This window comes from Leptodactylus fuscus, chromosome 5 (genome assembly GCF_031893055.1).
Source record: "Leptodactylus fuscus isolate aLepFus1 chromosome 5, aLepFus1.hap2, whole genome shotgun sequence".
NCBI classification, from domain to species: domain Eukaryota; kingdom Metazoa; phylum Chordata; class Amphibia; order Anura; family Leptodactylidae; genus Leptodactylus; species Leptodactylus fuscus.
The window spans coordinates 60497642-60517992 of record NC_134269.1 but is presented as its reverse complement, the minus strand read 5'-3'; the positions used below and the strand labels follow the sequence as shown (position 1 = coordinate 60517992).

Below are 20351 nucleotides of genomic sequence, written 5' to 3'. Positions count from 1 at the left end.
AGCAGCCTTGTGTTATATACATGGTAGGGTGAAGTTAAGACGTATCCAGTTGTCCATAAAAGGCTAAACCAAAGTTGATTCTGCTTCTGCCAAAGTATGATGAATAACAAGTACAGGGTAACTATCAAGATATCACTTTTGGAGAGCTTCCATCAAATATGATCCATTTACATTACAAGAAGAATATATATGGGAAATATATAGGAAGTTCTTATACTTCTTTTTTCTGCTCAATCCACTGCCGATTTTGGCTCAAAAGATGCAACAAAATCTCCTAGAAAAAAAGCTGCATTTCCACAACATGGGGGCTTAGGGTCGGTTCAAATGAGCTTATGTGTTTCGTCCGCATGAGGACCCCCAGTACAGAATACAAGCGCAACAACAAGCGCTGAGCAGTTAAAGCGCTTTAACTGCACAGCAATCGGAGTTGCGCTTGTATTCTGTACTGGGGGTCCTCATGCGGACGGAACACATAAGCTCATTTGAACCGACCCTAAGGCCCCATGTTGTGGAAATGCAGTATTCCTTATGGGGGTTCCTCATGCGGACTCCTTGCGGACAGAACACATAAGCTAGTGTGAATCGGGCATTAGCCTAAATGTTTTCCTTGAGTGCTCTTGTCAACTTTATTCCAAGCATGTGTATTACTTTCAACTAAATGTAGCTAAATGTGTAGCTCATGTTCTCACAATGAATATCTCCTCTGTTCTCAAGGGATTCTTAGGCAGTTCTATGACTAGACTATCCCACATGTGTTGGGAGAGATGGTACTACATGTACTCTGCAATGCTAAACTGTAATTAAAATAAATGAAATAACATTGGCTAGTGCTCAAGTACAAGGACGGCATATTTCAAAGGATCTTACAAGGAATCCCAGCCTCCTTGTCATGCTGCTAAGAAAGGAAAACACGTTTTAAAAGCACTCTACCCTGTCATATGCAAGAAAAAAATTGGAACGAAGCGGAGGCAGGTGGTCGTATTTACTTGAAACAAAGAAGACTATCCACACATTACACTCAGCATGGTAAGAACTAACACTGGGCTGTAAGTACTGAAATGAACAGCTTCAATTTTCCACCATTCTAATTTTCTACTCATTTTGTGATACATTGCATAAATGCCTGAACAATTAAACATAAGATATTCCACAGGGTTATCTATGATGATTTTCTAGCACCAGTTTGATATAGCAAGAAGGCCTCAAATGTGGCTATTAATCCTATTAAAGGACCACATAAGGCTAGGTAAAAAGGGTTTCTGGGATGTACGGTAAATACATACGAAGGGAACACAGACCACAAGCATATATAAATAGATCCCAAACATCAATATCTTATATATACACAAACATACATATATATATAACACAATTATTAAGAATTACTGCACTCTTTTGGGTGTTTTTGTTTTTATTTTATTTTTTTTTTTGGTGTAAAGACAACCACATCATATAAATGAGACTTCTCATAACTCTGGTGAACAAGGACAAGGACCACACGACCAATGGGTCACCAGAAGGACATCACTGTTATAATAGATGGTAAAATAAAACAGGTGCAATTGTTGTTTTACATGTGCAATTGTCTTCAAACTGAGCACCATATTCATAGGCTCTGCCATCAACTTTGCTGCCACAAACAAGAATTTATGCAAGGGTAAGTTCACACACGTTTTTTTGGATCAGAACCTGAAGCGGCCTCCGCCTCAGGTTCAAATCCAAAAGCCGGGTAGCCGCGACTGAAAGACAGTGCACTGCACAAGCATCCAGCCGCATGCTCCACTTTGGATTAGACCCAATGAATGGGCCTAGTCGGGAGGAGGGAGTGTCTTCAGGCCGAATCGCAAGGCAAAACGGCCTGAAGAATGAGCACCTTGCTTCTTTTTCTGGGAGCCGGCACAAGCTGACTCCTGGAGAAGGCTCCTGAGCGGCTCCCACTTATTTCAATAGGAGCCGTCATTTTGTTCAGGATTTTGAGGCGAATACACATTGGGTCACAGGAATATCATTACAACAACAAAGGCCAATACACAGCAGCAAACCAATTTACACAAATAGTACTCAGGGACTTCTCTCTGTTCGAAATTGAAACATCATAGCACGGGTTGGTAACAGGAACTATAACTTTACTTCTCTCAACACCACAGCATTTGAAGCAATGCAGTTTGAAAGAATCTTTCAAGGGAGTCTGTCAACTGAAAAACATGTATGAAACCAATGCCTTGCAGGGCTGCTTCTATACCTTTCAAAGATGCCTTTCTTTTTCAGCATTGTGGCTCCAGTTTCATGAAAATCTAGATTTTATTATTATACCAATGAGTTGAAAAGGGCTTTAGGGACGTTTCTTCTCCCACTGGGGCTTCACTCTCTAGATAACAGAATGTGACAAAGTGTGACAAAGTGGAAGATGTCACTCAAGCAATGGGGGGAGGACATGTGCGGCAGAAGTAAAGAGGACATACTGAACAGACCATTACAGCAGTAAAAGATGTCTGTTTACAGCAAACAAATGGCACTTAAGCTGGTCATACAGTTCAGATAGCTGTCAGCTAAACACTCCTTCAGCTGATGGCTTCTCTACCAATCCTATATACACATGCATGCACTGTGCTCGTCTATATTATCTAAATGTAGAGAGTGGAGGAAACTGCTACAAGACACATCTGTCAGCAAAACAGAAAGGCATGAACTACTTTTCTGTCCGCATGTTGCATGCAGAGACCTTGCGGAAAGCCAAACGGACCCCATTATAGTCTATGGAGTCCGTGTGCTTTCACTGCACACTGCTTGCCAATGCGTTCGGTAGTCCGTTTGGGGAGGGTCCCCATGTGGACTCCCCCGAACGTATTACCGACTCAGATGTCAACGAGGCCTTACATGACCACTGAAATTAATCAGTGGACTCAGTGGCAAGGAACCAGCCCTTCTCCAGCGACTGCTGAGGTCTCTGATTGGTCTCAGCAGTCAGGTGAGGCTGAGGACTTCAGACATCGATGTCAAACAGACACCAGTGTCCACACAGGTTTCTCCAATGCCAGGAGACCTCTTTAACCGGTTAAGGACCAGGCCCAGAAGTACATTAAGGACCGGGCCTCTTTTTTCAAAACTGACATGTGTCACTTTAAATGGCAATAACTTTGAGACGCTTTAACTTACACAAGTGATTTTGAAATTGTTTTTTCGTAACACATTATACTTCATGTTAGTGGTAAACACTAATCAATATTTTTGTATTTATTTATAAAAAAACTAGCAAATTTGATGGAAATTTGGAAAAAATTGCAATTTTCAAAATGTGAAATTCTCTGCTTTTCAGGCAGATAGTCATACCATCCAAATACATGAATAAATATTATCTCCCATATCTCTGCTTTATATCGGCATCATCTTTTGATCGTCTTTTAATTTATTTTGGACGTTACAAGGCTTACAAGTGTAACAGCGATTTTCCAGATTTACAAGAAAATTCCTCAAACTAATTTTTTAGGGAACACTTCAGTTCTGAAAGGAATTATAAAGGCCTATATAATTGAAACCCCCATAAATCACCCCATTTTCAAAACTACACCCCTCAAATTATTCAAAACAGCATTTGGGATGTTTGTTAACCCTTTAAGCATTTCATAAGAATAAAAATAAGATGGAGGTCAAATTTAGACATTTCATTTTTTTTCACTAATACATTCATTTAGACCTAAAATTAACACATTCACAAAGGGTTAAAGGAGAAAATGCATCTCACATTTTGTTATGCAATTTCTCCCGTGCACAGAAATACCCCACATGTGGGTGTAAACTGATTTTTGGGCACACGGCAGTGCACGAAAGGGAAGGAGTGACACTGGGTGTTTGAACAGCATATTTTGCTGGAATAATTTTCAGGCACCATGTCACATTTGCAGAGCCCTTAGTGTACCAAAACAATGGAAACCCCCCAAAAGTGACCCCATTTTAGAATCTACACCCCTCACGGAATTCATCAAGGGGTATAGTGAGCATTTAGACCGTACAGTTGTTTCACAGATTTTACTAACATTGGAATGTGTAAAAGAAAAATTACTAAAATGTCACTTTATCCCCAAAGTTTTCATTTTCACAAGGGGTTAAAGGAGTAAAAGCCTCCCAAAGTTTGTTAAACAATTTATCCTGAACACGGCAATACCCCATATGTGGCCATATTCTGCTGTATGGGAACATGGCGGGGCTCAGAATGGAAGGAGCGCTATTTTGCTTTTGGATGGCAGATTTTGCTGGAATAATTTTTAGGTGCCATGTCGCATTTGCAGAGCCCCTAGAGAACCAATACAGTGGAAACCCCCTAAAAGTGACCCCATTTTGGAAACTACACCCCCCACAAAACATATCAAAGGGTAGAGTGAGCATTTTGACCCTACAGCTGTTTCACAGATTTTATTAACATTGGGACATGAAAATGAAAATTTACTTTTTTTCCAACAAACTGTCAATTTAGCCGCAAATTTTTCATTTTCACAAGAGGATAAAGGAAAAAAAACTCCCTTAAGTTCGTTACACAATTTCTCCTGAACACAGAAATGCCCCATATGTGGTCATAATCTACTGTATGGGAACATGGCGGGGCTCAGAATGGAAAGAGCGCTATTTGGCTTTTGAAGGGCAGATTTTGCTGGAATATTTTTCAGGTGCCATGTCGCATTTGCAGAGCCTCTAGTGTACCAATAAAGTGGAAACCCCCTAAAAGTGACCCCATTTTGGAAACTACACCCCTCATAGAATTTATCTAGGGGTTTGGTGAGCATTTTGGCCTCACAGCTGATTCACAGATTTTATTAACAATTGGACATAAAAATGAAAAATTACTTTTTTTTTCCAATAATCGTCCATTTAGCGCCATATTTTTAATTTTGCAAGTAGCTGAAGAATTAAAAGCCCCCCAGAGTTTGTTACACAATTTCTTCTTAACACGGCAATACCCCATATGTGGCCATAATCTGCTGTATGGGTATACGGTGGGGCTCAGAATGGAAAGAGCGCTATTTGGCTTTTAGAAAGCAGATGTGGCTGGAATAGTTCTCAGGTGTCATGTCGCATTAGCTGAGCCCCTAAAGTATCAATACAATGGAAACCCCCCATTGTGACCCCATTTTAGAAACTACACAGGTGACAGTAAACTGGAATTCACCAAGAAGTGACCCCATTTTGTAGGGACACTTTTAGGGCCTCTGCAAATGTGACGTGGTGTCCAAAAACAAAGAATATAAATCTGCACTCCAAAAGCACATATCGCTCCTTCACATCTGCGCCCTGCTGGGTACCCAAATAGCGGTGTATGCCCACATGTATGACACTGGTGTACCCCGGATAACGGACTTAATGCCATATGTGGGTATAAATGGCTGTTTGGGCACAGCCGGGCACAGAAGGGAAGGAGCGCTATTTTGGTTTTTGGAGCACAGTTTGGTTTTAGGACACCATGCCACTTTTGCAAAGCCCCTGAATTGTCAATGAAGTGGAATCCGCAGACATGTCACCCCATTTTGGACACTAGCCCACTCATGGGATTTATCAAGTGGTGTAGCGAGCATTTTTCACCCTTGAGTGTTGCATTTATTTAGTTTCCAGAAATGAAATCACAGCTGATAATGAGAAGTTAAAAATGAAAAATTTCCAGAGATTCGCCATTTTAGTGCCCGATATGTTGTGCCCAACTTATGTCAGCAGAGACACTCCATAAACTGGTAAGCGGGTATCCCGGGCACAACAGCTTTTAGAGCGTTCATCTCTGATACAAGGCGGGCACAACATGTTACGCACTGAAATGACGGATTCCTGGAAAAATTGTCATTTTCACCTCTCACAATCAGCTTCGTATTCATTTATGGATAATAAGTTATAGCAACACTTGGGGGTTAAAAATGCTCTCTGTACCCCTGGAGAAATCCTTCAGGGGTGTAGTTTCCAAAATAAGGTCACATATCAGGGGATTCCACTTTACTGGCGTTTCAGATCTACAAAAGTGTCATGGCATCCAAAAACCAAACCGTCTGTGCTCCAAAAACCCAATAACCCTTCTTCCCTTTTGCGTCCAGCTGTGCCCTAATATCAGTTTATACCCACATATGACATTACGTCCGTTATCCTGGGTACACCAGTGTCATACATGTGTCATACATGTGGCATAAACTGCAGTTTGGGCGCACAGCAGGGCGCAGAAGCGAAGGAGCGCTATGCGCCCTTTGGAGCACAGATTTGGATGTTTGGTATTTGAACGCCATGTCATGTTTGTAGAGCCTGTAAGGTACCAGAAAAGTGGATTCCCCAAAGGAGTGACCCCATTTTGAAAACTGCACCCCTCAAAGAATGTATCAGGGGGTGTAGTGAGGATTAGTATGCCAGATGTGACTGCACAGCGGATGGCGAAGAGGGAACATATAAGCGGTGCGGAGGACATTGCAGACACCAAATTCCCTACTATGTCCCAGTAGCTCCTATGATTGGGGGAGTCACTCTGGGGGTCACTTTGGGGGTCACTTCTGGTGTTTTTTCGCTCATAAGCTGTAAATCTGGGGTGTCCCCTGATATCCGCTCACACAGCTTATATATTCCCTACCTGCCGCAGCCAGTTGTGTTCTAATAATTTGGCGATTTTTGGGGGGTTTTGCCTTGACATTGCTAGATGCTATATTTTCTTTATTTTTCTGGTGACGCGGCCATATAAGGGCTTGTTGTTTGCAGGATGAGATGTATTTTGTAATGACACCATCTTTGGGTGCCTACAACTTACTGATTACATTTTATTAACTCTTTCTTGCTGGATTAAAAAAAAAAAAAATCAATCCTGCATTGAGTTTTACATTTTAAATTTTTCGCCATGCAGCGTACAGCATAAGTAACATGTGTCCTTTATTCTGCGGGTCAGTACGGTTACGGCGATACCTCATTTATGTTATTTTTTTATGCAATACTAAGTCTGCAGAACAAAAACACATATGGGGACATAAATCAATGTTTTTTGCATCGCCATCTTCTGAGAGACGTAACATTTTTATTTTTCGGTTGACAGTGTTGGTTGAGGGCTTATTTTTTGCGGGAAAATGTGCGCTTTTTATTGGCACTGTTGTGGGGTGAATATGACTTTTTGATCACTTTTTATAGCATATTTTGTAGGATGAGATGGCAAAAAATCATTATTTCCGGCGAGTTTTTTTCCGGTTTTTTTTTCCGACGTTCACCGTGTACATTAAATATAATTTCAGTTTTATTGTACAGGTTGTTACGGACGCGGCGATACCAAATATGCATTGCTTTTTTTAATTTTTAGTGCTTTTTTTTATATAATTCATTTTGTATAGAAAAAAGGGATTTTTGGACTTTAGAACGTTATTACTTTTTTCATACACTTTATTTATTTTTTTTTAACTTTTTTTTTTACTTTTTCATGTGTCCCTTTAGGACACTTGAATCAGTTGATGCTTTGATGAAAGCATCAGCTGATTCAGCACAGTAGCAGACAGGACACGAGCAGGACATGAACCTGCTCGTGTCCTGTAAGCTGCAGAGGAAGTGAGACACATCGCTCACTTCCTCCACCGCCTGGCAGGATCACCAGGTATGTGGGGCTCCGGTAGTCTGGGGTCACTGGCCAGACCCCAGACTACCTTCTACTGACATCGGCACCCCCCGATCTCGCCGCGGGGGGTGCCGATCGGGTTAAACTGTCGGCGGATCCCTTTCGATCGCGCCGTGATGTTTGACGGCGCGATCGAAAGGGTTAACACGTCCAGTCGGACTCAGTTCCGACTGGACGTTATGGAGGAAGGGGTTAGGTGTTAGTAACACCTAACCCCTGTCCCCCCCCGCACCCCTCCCCCCGCCAGAAAGGTACCTAAAGGCCGGACGTATTTCGGCAATAGTCCGGTCTTTAGGTACCAGCACATGAGGCCGTAAATTTACGTACGGCGGTCCTCATGTGGTTAAACATGATTAAGCAGCCCTTTTGACCCACAAATTTATGTTTGTGTATTTCTCTGCCTCAACTTTCTCTCCATAAAGGTCTCTAATAGAGGAGTTGGTTCACCAACTTAAAGCGGGTTCTCAAAGTAGACATGTGGCTCAAAGGTTGGTGGTGATACTCAGGTCCCTGCCAGTGTCAGCTTAAGAAAAAAGCAGGAACTCTAAAGCAGATGCTACACTGATAATGCCAGCCTGATAATGCCAGGGAACACTTCATCCTCAGTCTGCAGGTGTAATGCTGTAACCTGGAGGCAGAGGTACTGGAGGTAGGAGGTTCTTCTCTTATTGTTATCTGCCTAGTGTGGAATTGAAGAATGATTTTCTCAAGTCTTGACGGTTTTATTTGGGAATGCTGCTGCCAATGAGCTAGAGGTGGAAAGTGGAACACTGTATTAAGAGAGTGGGATGTTGGGGAGGGGTGGGTAAATTCCTGCCTAGATTTTTAGTTCTGCACAGTGGTATTTGTTTGACATTGCTGAGTGATGTTGTATTGCAATTTTTTTTATTTAGCACTGCTGCTAGGGTATTTTGTGCTGCACCGAAATATTTGGCACTGCTGGGGTAACATGTGCTGCTACGTTTGCCGCTTCTATGGTAGCATTTTGTCCTAGGAGAAGTATTGTATGCTGCACTGTCGTATTTGGCTTTTCTGATAGGTATTTGCTCTATTGGGAAGATACGTCGTGCTGCAATGTAGTATTATGTGTGTTGTATTTGGTGGTCATAGTCAAGGGTATTATTTGTACAGTGATAGTATTCCTTTGCTGGTGGGGCCTCATCATCACATCAAATTGACTGGTGATGTCGAGTCAAATAAGGTTTAGATTAAATTATTAGATCTGTGATTGTAGCTTTTAGAAGGGAGCAAATACAAACTGGTGAATGGATCTAGTAAGTGGCCGGATTCCAAACTGGAAAATTACGATGTGTGAAGATTGAGAAAAGTTTTTGTAGACTGTAGAGTTATACACAAAATAGATGTGAGGGCACGGGACAAGCAATCCAGTCACTAGTGCCGTCGTGAGCCAATGTACTCCTGAAATGAATGTCTGCGTGCTGGACTCCGGCCAATAACAACAAATTGATTCTGCTGTTGGGGATTCGTAGCAGCTTCATGTAAACAGGTGCACATTGAGAATCTATGAGTCAAACAATCTTTTAAGGACTCTGGCTAAAGACTTTCAAGGTTTGGCTGAGCACAGATAATCCTTGGAGAGTCTGATGACTCTGTGATTCATCCAACCTAAATGACCGAGAAAATAATGCAAGGTATAAAACTGCAATTCAGACATAGTGACATGACATCATAATTCTGCATAGCGACAGGAGACTGCAATGTAAAACAAAGCTGTCTCCCAAGTGCTGATAGGAATCTCTTTTATTATCCTAAAACTGCTTTATTACCCTACCACTGAAAGACATTCAATTTATTAATGTCTATATAGATCACAGAAAATGTTACCTGCATGTGCAAATGACTATCTATAGTAATGTAATCTGGAGCGTATTAACCAACACCAAACCTAAAAAATCTCCAGCAAGTATAAATCTCCAAATACAGACTGTGTTCTGTAAACTGGTGACAACACATATGACTTTGCAGTAGTGACTTCTTTACTTGTTTTTTCACCCAACTTTTCTAGTGCCTGGGACAGCAGATGAATTCTCTCTATCTCTGTCCAGTCTGAAATGAGCCATAGTATTGTTGACCATTTTCACATTCACCAGAATTAAAGGGATTAGGGTTACGCAAAACCAACTACCGTATATACTCGTGTATAAGCCGAATTTTTCAGCCCAGTTTTTGTGCTGAAAAAGCCTCCCTCGGCTTATACTCGAATTTTTTATTTTTTTTTAGGAGGGGGGTCTATGACCAGCCACAATATTAATGTATAGAATCTCCCATAAAATAGTGCAAAAAAAAAAAAAAAGATTTTTAAAAAATAAAAGTTTTAAATCCCTCCTTTCCCTAGAATACATAGAAAAGTAGAAAATTACTGTGAAACACATTCACATTAGGTATCCCTGTGTCTGAAAGTGCCCGGTCTACTGAATATAGGGGATCTGCAGAGCTCCTGTTCCGTCAGGAAGGGGTTAATAGGAGCACCGCAAATACCCTACATACAGTCCTCAAGCTCAGAGAAGGGGCAGACAGACAACCAAAACACCCCCTCCTCTTTCCCAGCAACCAGTATCTACTGTACCCAAAACCTCCGACCATTTTAATTTTTGAAATTTTCCAGTAGCTGCTGCATTTCCCCCCTAGGCTTATACTCGAGTCAATAAGTTTTCCCAGTTTTTTGTGATAAAATTAGGGGCCTCAGCTTATATTCAGGTCGGCTTATACTCGAGTATATACGGTATTTGCCCATGGTTTAAAGAGCCAGAAACAGATGGCTCCATACTGAGTAGTGGCCAAACCATACTATTACAACTCAACTTTCCTTCAGTTGATTGGTTCGGGATGGGTATTGGATCCCTACTGGTTTTAAATTAAGCTTTAGTATTAGATGACCCCTTTAACAGGATAGAAACAAAAAAGGACACAGATAGATAGATAGATAGATAGATAGATAGATAGACAGATAGATAGACAGTCATCTTTATTTTAGAAGAAACGCTCTTTAAAAATTTTGGACTGTTAAACGAAAAGCTATAATGTAGCCCCACAATTTGCTTTATCTCAGGTTAGTTTTATACATGTACTTTAATCCATTTCATTTTGGGCACCTGGGCCATGTGATCATCAGTCTTATTACTAGTTTAGAGCTTGCCTTCCTGTGTACATAGAAGATCAATGCCCCCTATGTCTCCATCTCTGTGAGCTGAAGGATTATATTAGTGAATAACAAATCCCTCTTGGCAGCAGTCATGCAACCCCTTCTCCACCAAGCTCCAGCTTCCTTTTGCCTCTGTATGCCACTCCATTCCTGCAGAAGATGTAATTTCTTCTAGAGACCAGGAGAGCAATAATATAATAGATGAGTCCCTACAATAATATGCTGCTAAATTGCCATTAGTGATACAGCCTTTCTATACTACCTGCTATAGATGGAATCTCCAGTATACCCTATGAGATGCAGGTTCGCACAGATCCCTTCTGCTTGGAAGAGCTCACAGGGAGAAATCTATCACAAGTAAGAGGCAGGGGAGACAGGCTGAAGCTGTATTACATACAGTAGTAATACACTGACCACAATTGTATCACATAAAGCGGAATGTTTAGCACATACAACAAGTCCCAGGCTTTACATAATTTAATAGTGCCCCTCCAATGATTACGGTACAGTTGGAATTTTTTCTAGCCCTCACCATTCCCTAGCAATCAACAAAGGTAATTATGGTGCTTGATATGATATTTTTAACATCTGTACTGTCAGGAGGGTGGTGTCAGATAGGACCAGGCAAGTGGTCTGATTCTGAGATTTGACATTGGCTGAATCTGATTGGATCTCTGAATCACGTTCCCTGCCTGACACCGTCCTTCTGAAATTACAGAGCTGAAATATCACATCGGGCACTAAAACTATCTGCACTTGTTGCTCAGGAACTGTGGAGACTAGACAAAAAATTCCAACTGTCCTGACTGTTAAAAGGTACTAAGAACTTGAATTGGTGGAGGTGGCAAAAGGTCCTCTTTATCAATCACTTGCTGCTAAGAGTAAAGCGAGTGTAGTGTGAGGAGCTTCCACCACTTCTACCTTTGTAAAGCAAGAGGCATTTTGGAAAATGTAATCTGCATTAGGGAAATTATATCCGAACAGAAAAAGGAGAGATATGGCAGACAACCATACTTGCCAAGATTATTCTGGGGCACTCTGGGAGAATGGCATATGCAACACACCATGAAATTTTTGGTCGAAGCCATGCCCCAGTGGGTGTCCACTCCCCTATGAGACACTGCCATGACCCTTTTGTATATGGCCATTACCAATACATATAGTGCCAAAATCACATATAAAGTGTCTTCTACCCCAGCAGACTGAGAGATTTCCTTGTTCTTCTAGGAGTCCAGGAGGTCACCCCTCCTTGTCAGCCTTTTGGAGCTTCCAAGAGCATTGGCAAGTATGCAGACAGCTCATAAATGGTGGACAAGTAATACAGGCATAACCAAAGCATACACAAAAGTTTCTAAATTATTATTTTATAATAGCCTATGGTGCACTATAACATATACTTAAAGTACAAGGAATAAATGTCTGACTGCTGGAGGCCCAATTGTCGGTGCCCCAGTGATCAGGAAAACGGGAATTAAAGGTCCCCTATGGCCTCCTTGTGAATGGAGCACCAGTGCACTTGCATGACCAGCGCTCCATTAACTTCGCTTTCTCTTCCAGGTCTGTAATCACCGTCAGTGACCCAAGCCCCATAGAAAGTGAATAGAGTGTCAGTCACGCAAGGGCACTCAGTCCCTTGTCCCTTATCCCTTGTCCGGTGAATAGGAGATGTGTCCATAATGAGACTAGTCCTTTAACCTCTTACATGAAGTGACAGTAACTGATGGCTATCAGTTACTGTCCGTTATAAGTCCGTTGCCCATAGACTTCAATGTTCAAAAAATAACGGACACTTGCCATCCGTTAAGAATCTATTTTTTCAATTGGACACAAAGGTCCTGCATGTAGGATTTTTCATCCGCTGGGAAAAAAACAGACTTCTGGCAGACTGTATGTAAATAGACACAAATGGACACTGACGGACACAAGACAAAATCCCATTGACTCTAGGTTCACACTAGCGTTTGGGTCTCCGTTCTCAGCTTTCCGTCGTCTGCATGCATTCTGCATGCAGAGACAGAAAGCTGTCAGAGCGGGTCCAGCCGTGAGCGGCAGTGAGCGTTTTATGCTCTCCGCTGCGAAACAGTTTTTTTAAAATCGGACACAGAGTACTGCATGTCCGACTCTGTGTCCGATTTTAAAAAAACAGTTTCGCGGCAGAGAGCATAAAACGCACACCACTGCTCACGGCCAGACATGTTTTAAACCCATTCAAATGAATTGGTTAGAAAGAGTCCTGCAGGTTTTCGTCTCCTGCCTCTGTTTTGTGCAGGAAACGGAAACCTGCAGAACGGAGACCGGGCGCAGATGTGAATGAGCCCTGAAATGAATGGAAATTTTAACGAATTACTGACGGTTCAGCTAGTGTCTGTTGCTAACAGACAATAGCTGTGGACACTACGGACGGTCGCCAATGGTAGTATAAACACCGTTTAACTGTATCAGAACAAACTGTGTGATTTAATCCTTATTCTATCTCTGGTCAACTAAACTATGTGCAGTTTGGCCAGGAGATTTTGGGGCAAATTTAAAAAAATGGTCTAAAATACCATTTTAATAAATCTGCCCTTAAAGGTGTTATGCCATGAAAAGTATTTACCCTCTATCCATGGGCTAGAGGATAAATAACCTGATCAGTTGGGGCCTGACCGCTGAAACAGCACCAATCCTGAGAATGCCCCCTCTTCCCTATGCAGTCACCCTGAATGTGGGAGTGATTGGTGGTGGATGGCGCTCCCATTCACTTCATTGAGCCAAGAAAAGCACTCAACAGTTTTAGGCTAAGGCCCCACATCGTGGGAAAAAATCGCTGCGGGAAAAACTGCAGCAGAAACACCTTGCTGTTATTCCCACAGCATTATTCACAGAAAGTCAGCAGAGTTTTGGACTTTCTGCTAAAATTATACCTATACAGAAAACACTAGCATTTCCGTAGGTATAGTTGACAAGTCGCAAATTACAAAACGCAACAGTTTTTGAAATCGCAGTATATCAGCTGTGGATATTTTTCTGCAATGTGTGATGGGATTAGCCAGAACCTCATCCACTTTGCAGAGACTGTAAAACGCCACGGTTTCAACTTTCAACTTGAAATGAAATGTACGAGATTCCAGCTAACCACATGCCACAATCTGTTTATTAGGCCTCAGAGCCGAAAATTCCCTGTTTCATTTCAATATCATTTTAATTATAACGCAGTAAAAAATTAATGTATTTTAGTTTATTATTTAGTTATGCATGCCAGGGTGAAAACAGCACAAAATCATATCAACAAATTAAAATATAGAGGATGCCAGGTATTCAGTCTTAGAATTCTGAAGATGTAGGTAAATGTCCAAGCTGTTAACAGTGTAGTCACATATCAAATTTCACTAGACCCATAGCATTCCAAATATTTTACGAGACCACAGGGACATTTTAAGAGCGGTGCAAAAGTTAAATCAACTGACGGAAACTTTATCACCTTTCTCTGGACTTGGATACATTCACGTTGCCTTGTGGCTAAGGAGTGCAAGGAGCTAATAGAGTGAAAAAGCTATAAAATTCCTATCACAGAGACAGCCCCGTCAACAGATAAGAGGCTATGAATAATTCAAGAGAAGTTACACCTCTGCCTGTGTAGTAGGTGACAGACACTTGCCGCAAGTAAAAATGCTGTCCTGTTTTTAAAGTGAATCTCCCCTTTCAAGGAACCTCATGCTGCTTATAAATAAGGTGTTCACAGTGTAGTAAGACTATTTTTCATGTCATCTGCTCATAATCCAGCATCAGTGACATAGGACACCAGAGCCACCATGTCCTGCACTGCCCAACCGATCATCCATTAGCAAAGGCATAAATTACCTAAATATTGGAATTTTTTTAGACACCAGAACGAACAGTTACTGGCAACATAAAATAAGAAAAATTTATGCAATAAAGACATATTGCAAGAAACGTTCCTTTTGACGTTCCATAGAATAGGTCAACAGCTGGGTTTTCTCGTGAAATACATTTATGCCATATCTATAAAATACACCATGAATGTGTGATAGATATACATGCTACTCACATAGATACACATCTATATGCACTAATAGGTCACATGAACAACGACTGTCTGCACAAGACAACCCCTTTAAATCTAATCAATAGGGGTATATACAGTTAGACGTACATTGTACATGTCAATAATGTAACAAAGAAGAGTCTTCAGCAGTTCAATCCCTTGTAATGTCTAAATTATGACAAATAGCAAGCTTTCAAGGCGACTTAGGTCTCTTCATCAGGCATGGTGCTACTGAATATCTGAAGTATCACACATTTCTATACAAAAGGATATAGGAACATATGTGGTGAATGAGACAAGTGATGTAAAACAGAGAGAAGTAAACAGCCCAAGCAGTAAATAATGAAGCAGTTCCTTGTTAAGGAGCATGAAAGTTTTAGTCCCCTTGATTGAGATCTGGTGACTGGTTGTGATGTCCTCATAAGATCTAAAGACATATTCCTTAAGTACAATGACATAAATCCATGAGACACATTCATCCCTGTTTGGAGTGTGTCCGAGGTTGGCATGAGTTTGTATTCCCAGATGCTCCTGTCTCTCTGAGGTTTGAAGTTTCCTTTCTGTACCAATACTTTGAGGTAATTTATGTTGTGGTCAAAGTTACAGAAATGTAGGGCTAACTACAGCATGCCAATAGAGATAAATGGGGCAAAAAGGACATGTACATCTGTTACACCAGTAATCTATGATATTGAGAGTGGTGGGGTTTATGTGGAATGGGGCTCATGTGTATAGTGGGAATATTCCTTTCAAATGTACCTGTCACCAACTCTATCTCTTTGCAAAGTGGGAAAATGTCATCATTTCATGCCAATGGATGAAGAACATCAGAAGACACAGATACTATCAAATATGTCAGAAACTTCTGCAATAGGAGAAAGTACCTGGAATGAATTTGCTACAACTACAATTGGTGCAAATCAGTTATCCTCTTAGAGATATTGTTAATCCTATTAGAGAATTTTTTATATGGCCAAGTGTGGCTTTATTATTATTATTATTATTATTATTATTATTTATTTATTTATATAGCACCATTAATTCCATGGTGCTTTACATACAATACACAGAATGTACAGGTAGATATAATGCTAACAATGACCGACTGGCACAGTGGGGTAGAGGGCCCTGCCCGCGAGGGCTTACAATCTGTGGGGGAAGGGGGGTAGAGACAGAAGGAGAGGGGGAGACTGTACAGATGGTGGTGCTGTGATAGTGTTATTGGAGGTTGTAGGCCTTCCTGAATAGATGAGTCTTCAGGGCCTTCTTGAAGCCTGTGATTGTGGGGGTTTGTCTTATGTGTCTTGGCTTTAGTATTATTAGTGTAACATTTTAATGATTCCAATGAAATCTAGTTTTAGATATCCTCACTAGTGAATGACAGTTTCACTACATTTTTTTGATCAATGTCATTTTACATCCGTTAAAAACAGATCCATAGATTTTTATTGGTCCATGAAAAAAAAGACAAAAAAAGGACAAAGATATTGCATATTAGTTATTTGATGGGCATGAAAAACAGTCAGTCAAAAACTGGTTATTTGAATAGACACTTTCAAATCAATGTATTCTCGAAACAGCCATATAACAAGCCTTACAAAGACAGCCATCATATGTCTATTTTTTACTGTTGTGTAATTTGGGCCTTACAGTCACACAGAGGAATCTGCCACGGATTTTGGAGCGGATTCCACCCTCCGAATCCGTCATATATTCCGCCTTAAATATGCCTCCCATTGTTTTCAGTTGGAGGCAGAGATTGTAGCAGGAGTCCCTCGGGAGTCCCTGAAGTTTAGGCTCATTCACCCGGGCCTTTTCAGCAGAGGAAAGCTGCAATGGAATGTCGCTGAAGCAATCCCGCAGCCAAATATGGTGGCAGCAAATGAAGAGGAATTTCTCTTCATTTTCCGCTGTGTGAACCTAGCCTAAGTTAACTGCAATTCCTTTACTGATGAGATTGTTGTTGCCTGCTTGGGTACATCACTTTATACACTTCTCATTGCGTTCAGGGACTCCTGAATTTAAGGACCACCAAGTAAAAGAAACATAACATTTTTCTATTGTATTGATGTAATACAAGGAACTTTTGTCCTACAAATCCTGTAAATTATCTTGTAAATTGAGAAGCTATATCATTGGGCAGTAAACTGGCTTACATGTTAGTACTGGGTTTAATCCCCAGTTGGTATGTTCTCCTAATGTTTACATGGGTTTCTTCATAGACTCCAAACACATACCAAATACAGAATCTACATTCTAAGTAGGTATAGCAGGGACTGATGTGAATGTTCTGCATCGACCATTGCACCATTTGATGGTTTATCATATGGTGAGATTTATGTTATCTTTCTAAGGACAGAATGGTGGTGTTTCATTTTGATATTGCAACCTTGTATGGCTTTATGTATCCACTTGATTGTATTATTATGAGTTCACTTTCTTTTTTGTAGACATTATGTCACTGGAGTTTAGCTATACTTGCTAGCATATACATACATTTATACCACCACCAATGTCCTGGTATTATATTAATGTTTCTATTTCTACATATGTGATGCATTGAGGCAACATTGGCCTCCCCCTTTCTTTGAAAGCAGACAAAAATGTGCCTCAACTTCTCAGTCTCTGCGCCCGGCTTCACACCTTTTTAGGCGGTGGGCAGAGCAGAGCAATAATCTAGGTGGGCCAGGGTTGAGATGCACTGGTCCGCCATATTTATTATAACTCCAGAAAACTTCCATATGTTATACCAAAATTTTCTACACCAGCCTGTAATGTGGATTTGAGATGATCAGATGCATCTAAATGCAAGCCCAAAGCCTCTTAATAATTTTGGCAAGTTATGTGTCTGTTGTGGAATCAATGAAGAGTGGCAAAAGAATCACCAGCTTTAAAAGGGGCAACATGGCGACTCAGTTGTTAGCACTACAGCCTCTCAGCGCTGGAGTCCTGGGTTCAAATCCTGCCAAGGACAACATCTGCAAAGAGTTTGTATGTTCTCCCTGTCTTTACGTGGCTTCACTCCCATACTCCAAAGACATACTGATAGGGAAAAAAAGTACATTGTAAGGGGCTCCCAATCTACATTTAGAAAATAAAATCAACAGTTTTAATAAATTCTCCTTGTGTGTATTGTTTTGGTTTTGATTTTTATGTTTCGTCATAGATATATCACATATTTCGATACTAATGGTACAGCACACTCTTTGCAGGTAGTGGTGGTACTAGTTGAGGGGTTCTTCAACCCAATTCACAGCTTATAAGAATCACTGCAAACACCATGAGGTTCTTTAGAAAAACAGTGCAAAGATTTATTTTCCTTTTTTTTTTTTTTTCAATCAAGGAACTGGTTTTATACATTACAACGCCATATAATATATCTTAACAGAATGTATTGTAGGATTAAATCAAATTAGTGTGCAATGTTTCGTTCAGAATCATGAACTTCCTCAGGCATGATCCATTGGTGTTGCAGCGGTGTGAGCAATGAATCTTATAAGCCATAGATATATCACAATCATAGTGATCAAACTTGAGAGAAGTCATATGGCAAGGGTATGCAATCCCTTTATGATTTTTATGCTGCAACCCCCACTGACCTCTGTAAAAAATAAATTATAGAACTAGTAAATTGCAACTTTTTCTCTCACTGTGCCACTTTAACATGGCACCTTGTACAGTACCACAACAAGGACCATGCAGATGAATGAGGTTTCTGAGTTCACTGAGTTTTCCTCTTCTGACTTTCTGCCCGTGTTATACTTATACGGAAAATAATAGACAATGCTGCGATTTTCTAATTTGTTTTTTTGCATCTTTTCTGCTGCAGATTTTTTTATGCAATGTGTGCCTTTAGCCTTACCAAGGTTTTTTTTTAAGCCAATGAGCCAGGAGTGAATATAGCAGAGTATACATGCTTTCTTTATATTTCCCATTCATTTTGAAGCCAGTGTTGGCTTACGTTAAAAAAGCATCAAAATCTTCAACAAAAAAAGCAACGTTTCTGCGCCTTAGGATTTAAGCGTTTTATAGAAGAGTTCCAAATGTGTGCGCACTGGAATCAAGGCAACTGGCTGTAGTCTATGCTCACCTCATACAGAAGCACAGGAAGTGAGGCTACAATGTAAACAGAGGCAGTACAATTTCCATCTTGCACTGATGCTGTATAAAAAGTTCTGAATGGCGGATGTCAGTGCTGATAAAATACTTTAGTATAAAATAAAACTCAGGCCAAAAACCATTATCACCAGTAACATAGACAGCAGGAAACATCTTCAAGCTCCAGCACACTGTACAGCACTTGCAATCACTTTCCATACATGTAATGGGTTAACCAGTTGCTACTCCACTTATATTTCATGCCAGACGCTTCTTACCTGTAAAGTAGAAAGCAGAACTTGCAAACCACTAGAGCCTTCACTTGCCATGTCTGTGCCAATGACAACTATGTCTTGCTTACACTGGTTAAACAGACAACCGGCAGACACAATGCAGCTTAACCCGTCTGTGCCAAGTCCCTGATGCTCTCTGTCCTGAGGGCAGATCAAGTCACACATAGACTGGCATGCTACTATTCGAAGCAGTGCAATTCTAGACCCCAGCGGTGGGAAATAAATGCCAGCTTGCCAATGTGACGACTACATTAATTTCCTACGTAAAGAATCTCAGAGATTAAGCAGGTTCTCATTGCTAGAGATACGTGAGAGAGGTTAGGGATAGCACTCCATGTTGGGAAAGGGGAGGTAGCTAGGAACTACAAGTCAGCAAACAAAACAGCCTGGAGAGAGGCGAAGAAAATGACAGACACTGGCAGCCTGTGTGAACTGTACAAATGTCCCTGGGAAGACAAGAGTAGTAGACTTGCTTTCAATCTGACCTCCATGTCCCATGAAATCGGATACTGGATTTCACATACTGCTCACCAAAAGGGACCCTCCGGGGTAAAAAAAAAAAACAAGGCCAAATCCTAAATAGCAACACGCTGCATTCTATAGTAGAAACGCCTGCGCCTCTGGCAATAATAACTTTATCAGAGTTTTTTATACTTTTATTGTGAAATAACAAAACATGAATTTTAATCAGTTCCATAAAACAATCACTCCTGTAGCCGCAACAAGTTTATACATCCGTAAGGAACTGAACCTAGAGTTTTAATCAATTGTAAAATGTATCTTATTTTTATAATGATCAGCGATGGAATAAAAGTATTTCTGTGTAATGATCAGCGGTAACATGAGTCTCATGATAATAGAAGTGAGAAAATCTTTAGCGCTTTGTGTTGGGAGTCACGCAGCAGGTAGACGCTATAAAGTCTCCTCAGACCTAATTTCATCAGCCCTGTTCAGAATGGGACTAAAATTTGTTTTGAAGAAACCCATTATTTAGTCTTTTTTGCAGACAACGAGATAACAAGCAACTGTATTATCGCATGGAAAAGTATATACTCTATTATACAAGGGGAACTATCAAAACTATAATTAAATAGCTATTTGCCAAGGTACAAGATGGAACGATTCCTTTGACTTCTCACAATT

General features: G+C 40.7%; 1 protein-coding gene across 1 annotated transcript in view; it reads right to left on the bottom strand.

Moving 5' to 3' along the window:
• AGBL1 (AGBL carboxypeptidase 1) overlaps positions 1–19382 on the bottom strand; it is a 543682-nt gene extending 524300 nt beyond the window's left edge. Inside the window, exon 1 of the mRNA XM_075273295.1 lies at positions 19194–19382. Coding sequence (XP_075129396.1) covers positions 19194–19373 — 180 coding nt within the window. The 5' untranslated portion in view covers positions 19374–19382. The remainder of the gene's footprint in view (positions 1–19193) is intronic.
• Positions 19383–20351: the final 969 nt, after the last annotated feature.